The sequence below is a fragment of the Osmerus eperlanus genome, chromosome 22, assembly GCF_963692335.1.
Source record: "Osmerus eperlanus chromosome 22, fOsmEpe2.1, whole genome shotgun sequence".
Taxonomy (NCBI): Eukaryota; Metazoa; Chordata; class Actinopteri; order Osmeriformes; family Osmeridae; genus Osmerus; species Osmerus eperlanus.
Window position 1 is genome coordinate 8,035,735 of NC_085039.1, and position 13,348 is coordinate 8,049,082.

At 48.5% G+C, this 13,348-nt stretch overlaps 1 protein-coding gene across 1 annotated transcript; it reads right to left on the reverse strand.

The window, feature by feature from the left end:
• Window positions 1-634: 634 nt before the first annotated feature.
• LOC134009234 (insulin-like growth factor-binding protein 4) lies at window positions 635-11,117 on the reverse strand. Its single transcript, XM_062448971.1, has 4 exons — window positions 9,841-11,117; window positions 2,588-2,751; window positions 2,115-2,240; window positions 635-945 (listed from the first exon to the last, which is right to left on the reverse strand). The coding sequence occupies exons 1-4, from the start codon at window positions 10,211-10,213 to the stop codon at window positions 808-810; spliced, it is 801 nt and encodes a 266-aa protein (XP_062304955.1). The 5' UTR covers window positions 10,214-11,117; the 3' UTR covers window positions 635-807.
• Window positions 11,118-13,348: the final 2,231 nt, after the last annotated feature.

Genomic DNA, 13,348 nt, shown 5'->3' on the forward strand with positions numbered 1-13,348 from the left:
CTGGAGAAACAAGATTATCCTATCAGCAGTGTACAGAGTTCTGAGCCTAGCTATGCTGCCGATCCCCCTGGACAAATAAGCCAGAGAGCTCCCAGTCAATAGAGAGGGGGATGCAGAGCGCTCGAGCGATAAAGCACATCTCTTCTTGGACTCCTTGTGCTCTCTCTAGGGTACAGTTTCCTCTTTCAAAGTAATTTATGTTGTGAAAAACAGAGGCTTATCATCAATTGATAATTCAAAGCAGGGAAATGCTTTATAATTTTTTTCTGCCTCCTTCGCTTTTCATTTGTTTCTCTCCATCCCTCTCTCATTCGTATCTTTCTGTTTCTATTTTTACGGTCTCATACTTTCTCTACAGATCCTACTGCATTGTTAATGGCAAGCCCTGCAAGAGGCAAGGGATATCTCTTTATTTACCCGAAACAAAACCAACTTTGTCGTATTTTCAAGATAATGTTTATACACTTAATTCAGTGGACTGTTTTCACAACTTGCCATTTAAAACAAGAGCGTGGGCCTTCATTTTACAGAACCCAAAGGGAAGCCACACACAAGTGCTCAAAAGACACAGAGGGACACAGAGACTCACACAATAGCAAAACAAACAATAAGTAAAGGAACAAAAATTCCATGGTTTTCCTTTTTCTTTTCTTTTTTTGTTACTTTTGTATTCTCAAGTACCGTTCGCCTCACGCGAAGAGAGGCTTTAAGGTGAAGTCCTTTCTTTTTATAGTTACACTAATCAGCACCAGTAGATTTCAGCTGGCCCTTTCCACCTCCCCACGGTCGACCCTGCAGGTCCCCTCCTCACTCTCTCAGGGTGGAAGTCATTAACATGTGGCAGTCCAGTTCCCCTCTCAGTTCGAGGGGTCCTGGCTGCCTCATGCCCGTCTTCTGGTCCACGCACCAGCACTTTCCCCGCTGCCCATCACGGGCCGGGTGGCACTGTGGGCGGGAAAGTATGATCAAAACATGCAGAGGTGTCACTCAAAAGGAGCAGGCGGCACACGATTAGGGGGCACGGCAGAAATACTGTTGGTAGGGAGGTTAGGACGGTACACGATTGACGTGTACATCTGTCATTTAGATCGAGGTAAGAGCACGGAAAGGACTTCATTCCATCGGTCCCGTTCTCTCGATTTAAGTCAGGTAAAAAATCCTTCCTGTTTCTCCTGTGGGTAAGCGTCTGACTAAAACCTGAAGGCTGTTCAACAGCTTGGGAGTTTCCAAATGATTCCTGGTATGCAATGGGATGGAACAGATCACCCCTCAAAGCCTCGTTGGTCGTCGTAAAGGGTGGCACAGAGTTCCTACCATGGTGCAATTATAGTTAAACAGTAAACAGATGACTTTGCTTCGACCCCCAGACACAAGAGCAGACGAGAGTACTTTAACCCTGTTACACAATCAACCCTAGCCCAGACTTTTGAGGTCCATGCCCTTGGCAGGCTTAGTCTTTTATCACTGACTCTGCGTCTGTAGCTGAAATTGTATATCCCTGTCACAGAAAATCTTATCTGCTTCTGTGTACACAACGTTTCTGATTCCCTTTTATCTTCAAAGTTAGCCATTGAGGGGAAAAGCAAGGAAATGCAAGGAATTGTTTAGACCAAAAGCTAATAGCATCTATCACTGCAATGAGGCGATTATTTCTGCGTTTTTATTTTATTTTTATGATGCAAACCAAGTGCGCACTTATACTTCAGGACAAATGGTCTTTGAGAAATCTGTTTTTCTGCATGCACGAATACGTGCGCTCTTGGCCAGAGTAATTCCCATCCCACATGAAACAATGTGTCTCCAGTTAATATTTCAGTTCATGCACGGTCTTTGTTTTGGCTGAGTGAGTAGTGGCGTAGTTTGAGGGGATTGTATGAGAGTACAGTAAACATGCTGGGCCTCACATCCAAAATGGAACAATGACATAACAGGTATACAGGCGACAACCCGCCCCCCTCTCCCCCCAAAAACAAACAAACTAACAAACAAGAAAAACATTCTCGACATGACTTGGATATAATAATAACAAGTTTATGAAATACAATTGAATTGATCACATACCATTACAACTGATAGGCACCGTAAAAAAAAAAAGGTCCTTATTAGTCTCAAACCTGCTTGGCATGGAAGTCTCCATTCCTGTCACAGTTGGGTATCGGGATGTTGTAAAGATCGTCGTGGGTGCGAGTGTTGGTTGCCAGCCTATCCAGCGCTCTCTGCAGCTCAGCACGACATGGAGCCTGAGAAACAATTAAAGGATGACCAAATTACTTCACCGTAAACTATACTCGTGGATGTTGGTGGTGAGCCAGATTCTTCAATGGTTTTATGCCATTGCAAACGTGTGTGTTGATTCAAGCGAATACTTGTGTGCCTTTTTACAAGACACACAGAGGTTGCAAGTCGTAGCCTGCAAACAAGCGATCCGTAACCTGTTAACCCTATGCTTGTGACTTTTAAAGCCATAAACTCTTGACGTGAAACACCTGTTGGGGCTCTTTGTGCTGTGTGTGGTTGAAAGGCAATGTTTTTGAATGCCTTATTTGGGGGGATTAGGAGGTGAGAGCGTTAACGGTGGATATCTCACCAGCGCAGCCTTTGGGTCCTCCCTGGCATTGTTGCTTCTCTGATTGGTGGATTTGGGAGGGAGGCGGGCCAACGTCTTCTGGATGCAGCGTTTGTCTTGGGGACTGCAGCGGATGTTGCTGTTGTTTGGGTGCTCAGGGATGATCTCATCCTGCCGGTCCATGGCTGCGGGACACAGGAAAAGAGTTACGACTTAAGAATTCAACTGCAAGAGCTAGGGGCTATACAAGGGCATCAAAATATCGACAAGTCTCAGAAGCAAACAAACTAGTCAAGACATGAGCTGTGACAACGCTTTGGGAATGTCTTCCAAAACCTAGATTGTTAGTATGATTTCTTCAGAAGTCAGCCTTTGTGCATGTTTTGTGGTGTTTATACCCCCCTGCAGAGAGATCTCAGCAAACAGCTGAACACAGTGGTAAAATGTGGGCTGAAAAAGCAGGTTAAGATCAAGGACACAGCAGTGTTCTCACTACAGGGGGGGCGCGGAAGGGGTAAGGGGGGGTGGGGGGTTACTCCGGACACAGGCTCTCTTCAGCCACCGCAGCCCCCTCTGTGTGTCAAGGGCCGAGCCCCCCCCCCCCCCCCCCCCCCCCCCGCTGTCCTGTGCCCTCGCCCCCTCCGCCTCCCTCTACCCATTCTGGTCTGTGCCACATTCTCACCTTGCATCCCTGTAATCCTGCAGTTCTGTGGCCCTGTTGGCAGCCAGCTGCTTCCTCAGGAAACAAACCCCCCCCCTCCCCCCCCCCTTCCCCACTCCCACTGTTGAAGAGCACCCTATTTTTGCCAGATGGAAGTTATCATCCTTTTTGCAGTGTCACACAGTGGACAGATGAGGACGTGAGTGGAGTAATTTACAATCGTGGTCTTGTGCATTTCACCTGTGGCCCGCCAAGTTTGCTAGCCCTTGTGAAGCAGCTCTGTGTTTTTCCGACTCCTCTTGTGTTTGTGACCTGTGGTATTTCCAGGCTTGGCATCATCATCAAAGCACCAAAAGTCTTGGCGTTCGTGTTTTTACGTAGGTCGGCTTTCTCAGATTGCAGATTTTTCAAAAGGCCGACCAGAGTACTGGATAGCATCTGGGCTTGGTTCCAGGCGTAATACAGGTCGCTATTGGCAAAAAAAAACACCTCTCAGAGGCCTCTCTGCAATCTATTAGGATGGCTTTTCTAAGAACTTTAGTTTTCATGGGGAACCACAAAGACAATACTGATGAGATTTCAATAAGCTTTTAATAGGCTTAACCATGAACATTCACACACCAGTTCAAGCTTGGGTCTCTTGTCATTTGGCTCATTCCAGTTCACCCCCTTTGCCTTTTTTTTACTGAGTTGTGTCACATGCTTTATTTTCCCCCAGGTACAGAACTATCACTTCAGATCTGGCGCCATGTTTCTTCGTGGTAGTTGAGGTGAGGGAGCTTCTCCGCTGCTTGAAGCTCACTGACAGAGACGTTTCTTGGCTTGAGAAGGAAAGGGAATAGTGCCTTTACTCTGTTTGTATTTTCTTGTCATGTTTGAGTGGCCTCATACATCCCCACCCCTCTCAGACTCAGCAGGGTTGAAGCTCAAGCCCCGGTCATAAGTTGTTCTTTCCCTCTTTTGTCGTTCTGCGTTTTTTTCCGATTCCACGCTCTTTCGTCGTGCCGTATGATACGAGCCAAAGTGATTTAGAAGTGGGTCAGGGGTGCCACATCCTGTTTGCTGCCCTCACTGTTCTCCAGAGAGGAAGTGGAGGCTTCATTGTACGGCGCTAGAACCGGAGGACTAAGACAACAGCTCTTGACTTTAAAACACACTTCAGATCTGCTGACATCAACAAGTTAGGCTGGATATTCGCTTCCAGCCTAGAATTGCCTCGAAGTTGAATTGCATCATTAACTCGTAGGCTAATCGATTGTTTTGGTTGTTTTAGGGTTTTAGATCCTCTTAACACCTTTAACTGAAATGAAGATCACTGTGGTATTTATGGAATCGAAAACTCCATGAAGGCAAACTCATTTCATTGAGCTAAAGGCAGGCTACGGTACCTTCCAGTCTTCTTCAGAAATCTTTAGTAACTTCCAGGAAAAGTGTGGGGATTCCCAGCCCACAGGAACTAAGAGGATGCCATGGGATTGGATCTGCAATGTTCCAGTTGCAGCTGTCACCCAGCATCTGGACTGAGACAGTAAACCATTGGCAACCTTGTCCCTGATTTACATTTAGTCATTTAACAGACGCTCTTATCCAGAGCGATTTACAGTAAGTACAGGGACATTCTCCCCGAGGCAAGTAGGGTGAAGTGCCTTGCCCAAGGACACAATGTCATTTGGCACGGCCGAGAATCGAACCAACAACCTTCTGATTAATAGCCCAACTCCCTAACCGCTCAGCCATCTGACCCCTGATGGACCCAGGCACATAGGCAGGACTTTGTCACTATGTCTAGTGTTATACTATAGCACCTGGATGCTTATTAGTCTAGCCTATGAATTGGATTAGGGTGAAACTGTGTGCTATGGACACTCTAACGTGTTTAGCTGCAATCTTTAAAAGCAAGTTTGTAGATATTGTTTGTAGATTTAGGATCATCATTTCTTAACTGTAAAATGTGTGAATAAGTCATTCTGTTTGTTTATGGTCATCATTAGTCATTTGACCATGTTTCTTGTTTGACCTCTTTGTACGGATACAAACCATAAATTAAAGAGGTCTACAGCTACATTTTACTCGTGCCAAGGGTAACATTGTGTTGAGTGATTTAAGCACTTTTTGATTGCAGTGTTTTCATTCACTGGCTCATTTGATGAGTCTTCAAACTAATAAACAAGGTACAGTGTGTAAAAATACATAAATAAGCTATCAGCTAATCAACAAATAAATCAGACCTCTAATAATGACCTGCATTGTCCAAAAGCCGCCAGATGATTGCTAAATCATTGAATGGAGCCAAGCACAGAATTATGCGGTTCAAAGGGGAATCTATTTTCGAATAGATTATATGCTATATATTTGTATTTTTAAAACCAAAATCTGCTGAGTTTGAGCTCTGACCAAAACGTTTCTATGGACATCCTTTTTTAAATGTTTATGTTAGCTTATATTGTTTGGGAAACGAACATCAGTTTCAACATTTGTGGGTTTTTAAGGGAATTTGTGGCAGACTTTACATTGCTACGTACTTCATACTCCCAAGGCTGCTAATGCTAATGGTAGCTAACATCTCCAAAGTGCCAGAAGCATCAGCATCCTTTTGCTACTCTCCCAAAAAGTGCAAAAACGTTCTTAATATAAAAAATTAAGATATATACATATAATAAGAAGAAATGCAGTGCAGCTTTAATACACTTTAATACAATTGTACTGTTTTGGAGTTGACTTCTTCCAGGGAAAACCATCCAGTACCTATTTGGCACATGCAAAATTCAAGTGCTACCTCATTTCTGTCAGTGTTCATTTTGTCTGTATATCTCCAGCTCCAGGAAGGGGTCTCTGCTCCCATGAAGGGAGATAATTAGCTAATCACATTCACTCCTACAGTAAAATGCACTGCATCACCCAGAGCAAGCTAATTATAATGCATGAAACATACTTCTGAGAAGGATTAAATACATTGATTCTCACTTAGCATCAAGAAACAATTTATTAATAATAAGTCATTTATTTGATCATCCAACAAAGAGATCACACCTTAGTTGGTAGATAAGTTGTTGGTTGGTAAGGTGGTTAGATGGTGATTAACATAATACAAAACTGGATCTGCACTCACACAGTGAGTGGTTATTAGAACTCTTGGCTTTAGCCATTTCTGTTGTGACATCTGGTGTAGTGCTAGGTGCCTGGCATGACATCTTTATCTGTTTGTAAATCCTATTAGTTTCACAGTTATGGCAAAACGTCAGAATATGACACAGAGGGAGACTCGACCGGAATGTTGCGATGGACTCCAGCCTGCTTGATGATTTGTAAGTGTTGGGATGGATAGCATTTCTTAGAATATGGTATTAAGGAAAGGAACAGTATTAAGGAAAGAGCAAGTGTGCTCACAGTTGCTATGGGAAATGAGTTAAAGAGTAGCTCTGAGATTGATGACGTTTTGAGAGTGTGAATGCAAGGCAATTTACTTTATTATTGTCTTTCTCTAAGTAATATTTGACAGATGATATATGGTAGACGGTGGCTCATAGCAGTGATAAGTAGAATAGAATGTGTAAAAAAACAAAAAAGAAGTTATGCAGCATTAACCTTGCTATCAATTAAGCTCAATAAATGATCTCGCTCTGCTATCTATTACGACAGTATGAAAAGGTATTCATCCACACATCTGTTGTCTTTTCAGTGAAATGGTCAGGCACTGCTCCCCACTCTGGGCTTTTTTTTCGTCTTGGTGAATGCTCTCAGTTTTTAAAAACCCTCTCCTATTTTTATCTGGGTCGCGTTCACTGTTGCTAGGACTGGGGCGGACCGGACTGGCGCGGTGCAAGATGTGTATCCAGGAGATGTGCCCCCACCCCTCCGGTTTAATAATGGATAAGTACGGTCAACATGCCACAAAGGAACTCCTGTACTTGTGGCTTGGGTTTCTCTCCGCACCTCTCTCATTCCCCCCCCCTCTCTCATTCCCCCCCCCCCCTCTCATTTACCCCGGCCCCCCCCCCACGACCTTACGACCCACATTCTCTCAGAGCTCCAGAGGCGCTGCTCTGAAGCGTTGATGTAAGACTTATTGAGTAGGGCTACTTTGCTTTGTTTGTTATGACAGGACCCGTGGGTGGAAAAAAAGGGGGGGGAAGGGGCTGGGGGGCGGGGTCAACACTCAGATTCCAGACCACTCTAAACAAAACTTCCAAAGTTTCAACAACGCTCCATCAATTGCCACACCACCCCTTGCAGCAGAGGAAGGGGGCTGGGGGGAGGGGGGGCGAACCACCCCACACCCCCCTAAGAGCTTTACCAAACACACCCCACCCTATGTTGGAGCCTCAGATGGACAATGGCCCAGGCCCCAAAGCCATCTGGTCACTGCTGTTCAGGGAAAACCTTGAACGAGATATAGCAATGCAGACGAACGAAGCCGTGCCAAGCCGAGACGGCAGCCCTCTTTTTCTTTCCCTTTTTTTTTTTTCAATCATGCTCTAAACAGCTTTTCCCTCGTTCTCCCTGATTCTGTTTAGTCACGCTATGCGCCGGCCTAACCTAACCCGAGGCCGGCCCTCGCGCTGAGGAGCAGAAGGCTCTCATTTCAGCTCTGGCAGCGAGCGCGCCGATGAGCTCATCCTCTTCGCCCGAAGGAGCTGGACGTAACGGCGTCCGACGTGGTGGTGTGTATGGAGGAGGGGTGGGGGTGGGGGGGCAACCAACGGGGGGGCCCGGGAAGGGGGGTGGAAGAGAGGGTAGCAGGGGAGGTGGAGGGGATGGTGCTGCACGTCGTGGACCATGGCACAAGAGACGCAGAATGCAGTGCAGAAATGGACACTTTTCTGGACGTTTTTTTTTTTTTTTCTGGGAGAGCTTTCTGGGATTTTCTTTCTGGGAAATGTTTTGTTTTGCACTGTTAAAAACTGGAGCCAGGGAACCACCGCCTCACGCTGGCACAAGGAGATAGTTTGCTGCCATTACCAATAACCTCTCGAAGGCCTGACTGGAGGAAGCCCAATTAGCCCTCAATCTGGAACAAATGAGAGAACCGCTCTCGTGGTGTACAGAAACCCTCATGGCATAATGGAAATCACCGCTGTGACGAACAGCCTGTACGCCTCCCTATGTATTGGAGGGAAGACAGAGGTGGTGGTGGGGCGTGCGGCCGGTAGGGAAGGCTTCATCCACAGCGAGAAGGGGAAAAAAACATGACATCTCAGGAATGAGCTGGTGAGAGGGAATGCAGATAGGGAATCGAGAATTCGACATCATTGTTCTAAAGTGCAACCAGGCCTCTGCTGTGCGCAAAAAGGGGGGGTGGGGGGGGAGACGGCTAAAAGGGGAACAAAGTGGATGGAGGACGAATAAGATGGAGAAAGAAAAAGAGGAGAGGATGGAACAAAGATGTGTCCCGTGGACGACCAAGGGGACATCTGGATGGGAGGACGGGGGACGATGAGGACAAATGAAGGGGCATCAGTGGAGGAGAAGAGAGGAGAAAAATATACGACTGATTGCAAAGAGGCTCTAATAGCTTGAGACTGGCCACTCTCCATTACCGAGTCGTTTCATACTGCAGACAGGCAGTTTTTATTTCCTCCTCTTATTACACACAGACACGCGCGCGCACACACAGACACTCAAGCCGTTCTTCCTGCCCTAAGATACACAACACTCACGTGGGCTTCAAATGGACTCGTGTTTCCAGTACCAACAACCAAACGAACAAAACCAAAGTCAATAAACACCGACAACAGTCCCTCGCCTGGATACACAAACATACAGTAAAAACAAACGTTCACTGCCCATACCGCCCTGCTAACAGACAGTCAGAGTGGTCGCACGAGCAAGCGTACACAAGCTCCAGCACACGTACAAACACAGATACCCAGTGTATACAAACACGTCCAGACTCACTCACCAAAAGTACAAAGCAGACACACTCGCACGCAGATCCCACACGCATATCATATACACATGCATGGATTTCATACAAACATACAACGCACGCACTCGCGCCCTGTTCGGCCATGCTATGCTTCTCTCTGAGTCTGGTTCTGGGTCTGACGGCTATTTTTAAAAGTACACAGTTGCCGTGAGACAGAGAGAGGATTGCGTGCGTTCCCTCTCACATCAGGCCATGCGTGAGGAGTTGGTGTGTGTGTGCTCGCTCACTCGCTCGCTCTGGGCCAGGGCTCAGCAGAGATTAGGATTAGCAAAAAGCGCATTGTCACACCTCACCCTAACCCTGCCCGGTACAGGTATAAGACTCAGGCAGCAAGAGAGGAAGAAAAAACTTGGGTTCACTTATGTATGTACCTAACAAAGAGGCGGAGAGGGAATGAGACGTATTTGAGCAGGATGTATACTCTCAAACTTGCATAATATGGACCGTACTAAGCAGATGACGAGACATTTAAAGCAACTTCCCAACTGGGACGCAACTGGTGGACATTTGATCAGGAATTCTGACATGCTCAGAAGATCCTGTCAGAGCTCTGGAAACTGCTTACATGAGATGGGATTTGTCAACATACAGGGTCACTTCAAAACTGAACTGCCCACCCCCCTCCCCCCCACCACCCACCCCCACCCGACCACAACCCCGTGCCGCCGTGCCGCCCTCCTCTCTCACCTGAGTTCTCATCCACCTCCCTCTCGTCCGTGCACACCCCCTGGCCGTGCATGAGCGAGTGCAGGGGCCTGTCCACCCCACGCGGCGGGTAGCAGCGCAGCCCCGTGGCGCAGCGGGGCGAGTAGACCCCGCAGAGCGCCCCCTTGGCCAGGGCGCAGGTGGGGCAGCATCCGCAGCCCGTCTCGCGCACCGTCTCCTCGCAGCCGTCCGGCAGCGGGCAATCGGCCAGCCGCTCCTCAGTGCAGAGGGGGCAGCGAATGGCCTCGTCCGTCAGGCACAGCGACGCCAGCGACAGGACGCTCAGCGCCCAGAGGCTCCAGCAGGGCGGCGCCACCGCTCCTCCTCCTCCTCCTCCGCCTCCGCCGCGCACCATGACGACCTCCCGGAAAACACACAGGTGGCTCTCGGACACCCCCCCAAAGAAATCCCAAACAAAGTTGAGCTCCACCTTAACTTGTTCTTGGTCGTCGGCCCGTTTCCCCCCTTTGCTTTGTCACCTCGCTTCTCAGAGTCGAGGTGGCTATCTGTGGTGTGGGGAAGAGGGAGGCGGGTTGAGGTGGGTGGGGGCGGCTCTTTGATGTTGTCAGCTGGTTGGCTTCTAGAGTGGCACGGGTTCGAATACAATGCCCCTGCTTTGCTGCCTCACCGTCTCTCTGACTGGTTCCGGAATATCTCTGGCAGCTTGAAAAAGAATACAAACAGGTCGAGAACAAAACCCCCCCAAAAAACCTACGTCCGATACCTACTCCTCCCTTATCCGGCGGATAAATATCGCAGTCTCTTGGAAACTGTCGTACGTTTTGTTGGAAAGGACCGTATTCACTGAAACGCATCCGCCGCAATGCACAGAGGAGCCTGTCTCCCTTTCAAGTCCGATTTACCCTGAACTTGAGAGCTGAAGAGCAGGAGGCTGGTGAGTCAATGCCAAGGTGGAGTTGGTGGGGTGGGGCATGAGGGGTGGGGGGTGGGTGTATCGGGGGGGCCCTGGTCCTCGCGCACACAAGTCGTTTATGTAGAGCAGCGGTTTCCTCTCCTACCGGCGTGCAATGCAAGAGGCTGCTCCTGAGAATGGTTCTACGCGAGTGGCTCTCTGTGGACTTTATACTGGCCCGTGGACACGCCTCCTCCAGGGGGAGAGGAGCTGAAAGGCAGAGGGAAGAAATGCCAAGCTAAAGCCCTCTCTCTCTCTCTCTCTCTCTCTCTCTCTCTCTCTCTCTCTCTCTCTCTCTCTCTCTCTCTCTCTCTCTCTCTCTCTCTCTCTCTCTCTCTCTCTCTCTCTCTCTCTCTCTCTCTGTCTCGCTCTCTGTCTCGCTCTCGCTCTCTCTCTCTCTCTCTCTCTCTCTCTCTCTCTCTTCTCCACCCTCCCAACCCCTCTATCGCCCTTACTCTCTGTCATACTCCAGCTAACATAAACTCTTTCTTTCTCCTTGGTTCCCTCTGAATCTCAAATGCACAACACACGCACACACGATTGCAAAGAGAACCGTCCCAAACCGCTCTCTCGCCCTGCCTCACACACACGCGCATGCACATACATGCACACACGCTTGCTCTCTCGTTATTTTTGCTCTCTGCGCACTCTCCCTCTCCCTCCACTAGCTCTCTTTCTTTCCCTGACTTCTTTTTTCCCCCTGAAATACTCGTCGGAAGACACACCACCGGATCAGAGCTCGACTCTCACACTTATTTCTCTTTTCTCTGCCGTCTCCTGTCTCTTGCGCCCTCCGAAAATGTAGACACAGAAGACCCCTGGCTGACACCCTCGACGCAGGAAAACAAATGAGAAACCTTTGCTCTCTCTTGTACCCTCCGTCCTTCCTTTATTGTACACTACATGCCAGGTCACGCACTGCTAACTGCGACAGTATCAACTCAACGGACTGTTTCAGGGAGCAAACCTTGTCTCCTTGTGTCCTCCGCACAAACATGCAAACATGCCCTCATCCATGACCATTTCGACACACACCCACGAGGAATTGGAATGATTAGATGGGCTGTAATGATTCCCCCTCTCACGGTGAGGCGTTTGTGCTCCACGAAAGGGGATCTAGAAACATCCCTCCCAGGCTGCTCTGACTTAATAGCTCTCTCACTCTGTTTTTCACTCTCACCTGCCAACTTTTTCACCCTCAAACACACACACACACACCTACAGAAGACAGCCAAGCATTGTTCAAAGAACAAAGCCCTAGCAACCTGTATGCCTGCGTGGCACCTGGTGGTTCTCCAACTCACTGTTGACCTCTGCATTCCCTTTCCCACTCCCCCTGTCCTTCTCGTTCCTCCGACCTCCTCCCCCCCCCCCCATTCTCTCCCTCTCTATCTCTCAGAGGGTGGCTATAAAAAGAAAATGGACCCCCCCCCCCCCCCCCAACACAGCCTGCGCTGTAGCCCCGCCCCCACAGGTCCTAAAAAAGCAACCCCTCTATTCACTTTTTAACTTCATGCCAAGGGGGGGGTGGAGGAGCGGTGTTATTTGGACGTCGAGTGTGTATCTGATCATGAGTGTGTGCATTCCTCTGCATTGTCCATGCATGCATGCGGCCGCCCCAGCCTCCCCAAGTATTGATGTTTGGAGCCTCGTATCGGAGGTCATGTCTTCCTTTAATGCTCCGCGTTGCTTGTGTTTTGCCATGGTAACCCAGCATGTATTGTGATGCCTTTGTATTTTGTGATTTCTTTTCTCTTTCAGCTTTTCTCCCAAACCCTCGCTCGCTCACTCCCAACGCCTCTCCTTTTCTGCTCCTCCTTACATTTACATTTAGTCATTTAGCAGACGCTCTTATCCACAGCGACTTACAGTAACATTCCCCCCGAGGCAAGTAGGGTGAAGTGCCTTGCCCAAGGACACAACATTATTTGGCACGGCTGGGAATCGAACCAACAACCTTCTGATTAATAGCCCAACTCCCTAACCGCTCAGCCATCTGACTCCTCCTTAAGGCCTGGTCCATGAGGCAGCCGCCTACCCTTGCTGGGTGAGCCCATGTTCCCCACAGGTGGGTGCTTCACAGGCCACCGGATTTCTTACATCCAGTCTCCTACTGTGGAGGGGCTCTGTGTTAAGGGCACAACCTGGCATAATACACCTCACCGCCGCAAGATTGTCTACGTGTTCTTAGTTACACAGGTGTGCTGGCAGGATGGAACCGGTTGTTCAATTTAAGTATGTTTTCCTGTAAAAGCAGCATAGAAATCCATGTGGGTTTAGGGTGGTCATTAGAAAAGGTGTTTATTGGTCTCCCAAAGCCTTCAGCATAAAGGCCAACTGTAGGGGAGGCCAAGCAGGATAGGTGGCGGGTAATTTATGAGGTGTTAGTGTGCGTGTGTGTGTGTGTGTGTGTGTGTGTGTGTGTGTATGTGAGGGAGAGGGTGTGTGTGGGGGGGAGGGGAGAGGGTGGGTGGGAGTGGTAGGTTAGGGATGTGTGTGGGAAAGAGATTGTGTAGTGTGTGTTTGTGTGTGATACAGTGAGACAATGTGTGTGTATGAGAGAGAGCTGGAGCGCGT